The sequence below is a fragment of the Bison bison genome, unplaced genomic scaffold, assembly GCF_000754665.1.
Source record: "Bison bison bison isolate TAMUID 2011002044 unplaced genomic scaffold, Bison_UMD1.0 scf7180017857327, whole genome shotgun sequence".
Taxonomy (NCBI): Eukaryota; Metazoa; Chordata; class Mammalia; order Artiodactyla; family Bovidae; genus Bison; species Bison bison.
Window position 1 is genome coordinate 14710 of NW_011487900.1, and position 1294 is coordinate 16003.

The window sequence follows — 1294 nt, forward strand, 5'->3', positions numbered from 1 at the left end:
CTGGGCCTGACGGTCGAAGGCCCTTGTGAAGCTCAGCTCGAATGCCTGGACAACGGGGATGGCACGTGCTCTGTGTCCTATGTGCCCACTGAGCCTGGGGACTACAACATCAACATCCTCTTCGCTGACACCCACATCCCCGGCTCCCCATTCAAGGCCCACGTGGTTCCCTGCTTCGACCCGTCCAAGGTCAAGTGCTCAGGCCCCGGGCTGGAGCGGGCCACGGCTGGGGAGGCCGGCCAGTTCCATGTGGACTGCTCGAGTGCGGGCAGTGCGGAGCTGACCATCGAGATCCGCTCCGAGGCAGGGCTGCCGGCCGAGGTGCACATCCAGGACCACGGTGACGGCACGCACACCATCACCTACATCCCCCTGTGCCCTGGAGCCTACACCGTCACCATCAAGTACGGCGGCCAGCCTGTGCCCAACTTCCCAAGCAAGCTGCAGGTGGAGCCCGCAGTGGATACCTCGGGCATCCAGTGCTATGGGCCCGGGATTGAGGGTCAAGGTGCGAGGCTCTGCCGTGGGACATGGGGTGGGGGAACTGGGGTGTCTGGAGCCCCCGTCTTCCTCTTCACATCCCCTCCCCCACAGGTGTCTTCCGAGAAGCCACCACCGAGTTCAGCGTGGATGCCCGGGCTCTGACGCAGACTGGAGGGCCCCACGTCAAGGCTCGCGTGGCCAACCCCTCGGGCAACCTGACTGAGACCTATGTGCAGGACTGTGGTGATGGCACATACAAAGTGGAGTACACGCCATATGAGGAGGGTGCGTGTCGGGGTGCCAGAGGGACTGTGGGGGGTGAAGGGGCAGGGCAGTCTGGGCCCCTTCTAAGTCAGCCCGCCCTCCTGCAGGACTCCACTCTGTGGACGTGACCTACGACGGCAGTCCTGTGCCCAGCAGCCCCTTCCAGGTGCCAGTGACTGAAGGCTGCGACCCCTCCCGAGTGCGTGTCCATGGGCCAGGCATCCAAAGCGGCACCACCAACAAGCCCAACAAGTTCACTGTGGAGACCAGGTGGGCAAGAGCCCCACAAGCAGGGGCCGCGGTGGGCATTAGAAGTCACGGGATAACGAGCTGTCTGTTTGGACTAGGGGAGCTGGCACAGGGGGCCTGGGCTTGGCTGTTGAGGGCCCCTCTGAGGCCAAGATGTCCTGCATGGACAACAAGGATGGCAGCTGCTCGGTTGAGTATGTCCCCTACGAGGCCGGCACCTACAGCCTTAACGTCACTTACGGCGGCCACCAAGTGCCAGGTGAGGAATCAGGTCAGCTGGGGCCTGGCTGGGGCCACC

General features: G+C 64.0%; 1 protein-coding gene across 1 annotated transcript in view; it reads left to right on the plus strand.

Moving 5' to 3' along the window:
• The window catches only part of LOC105003479 (filamin-A-like), a gene marked incomplete at its 3' end in the record, with an annotated part of 14976 nt that overhangs the window by 7666 nt on the left and 6016 nt on the right, over positions 1 to 1294 (plus strand). Inside the window, exons 10-13 of the mRNA XM_010860671.1 lie at positions 1 to 508; positions 595 to 768; positions 855 to 1017; positions 1095 to 1288. Coding sequence (XP_010858973.1) covers positions 1 to 508; positions 595 to 768; positions 855 to 1017; positions 1095 to 1288 — 1039 coding nt within the window. The remainder of the gene's footprint in view (positions 509 to 594; positions 769 to 854; positions 1018 to 1094; positions 1289 to 1294) is intronic.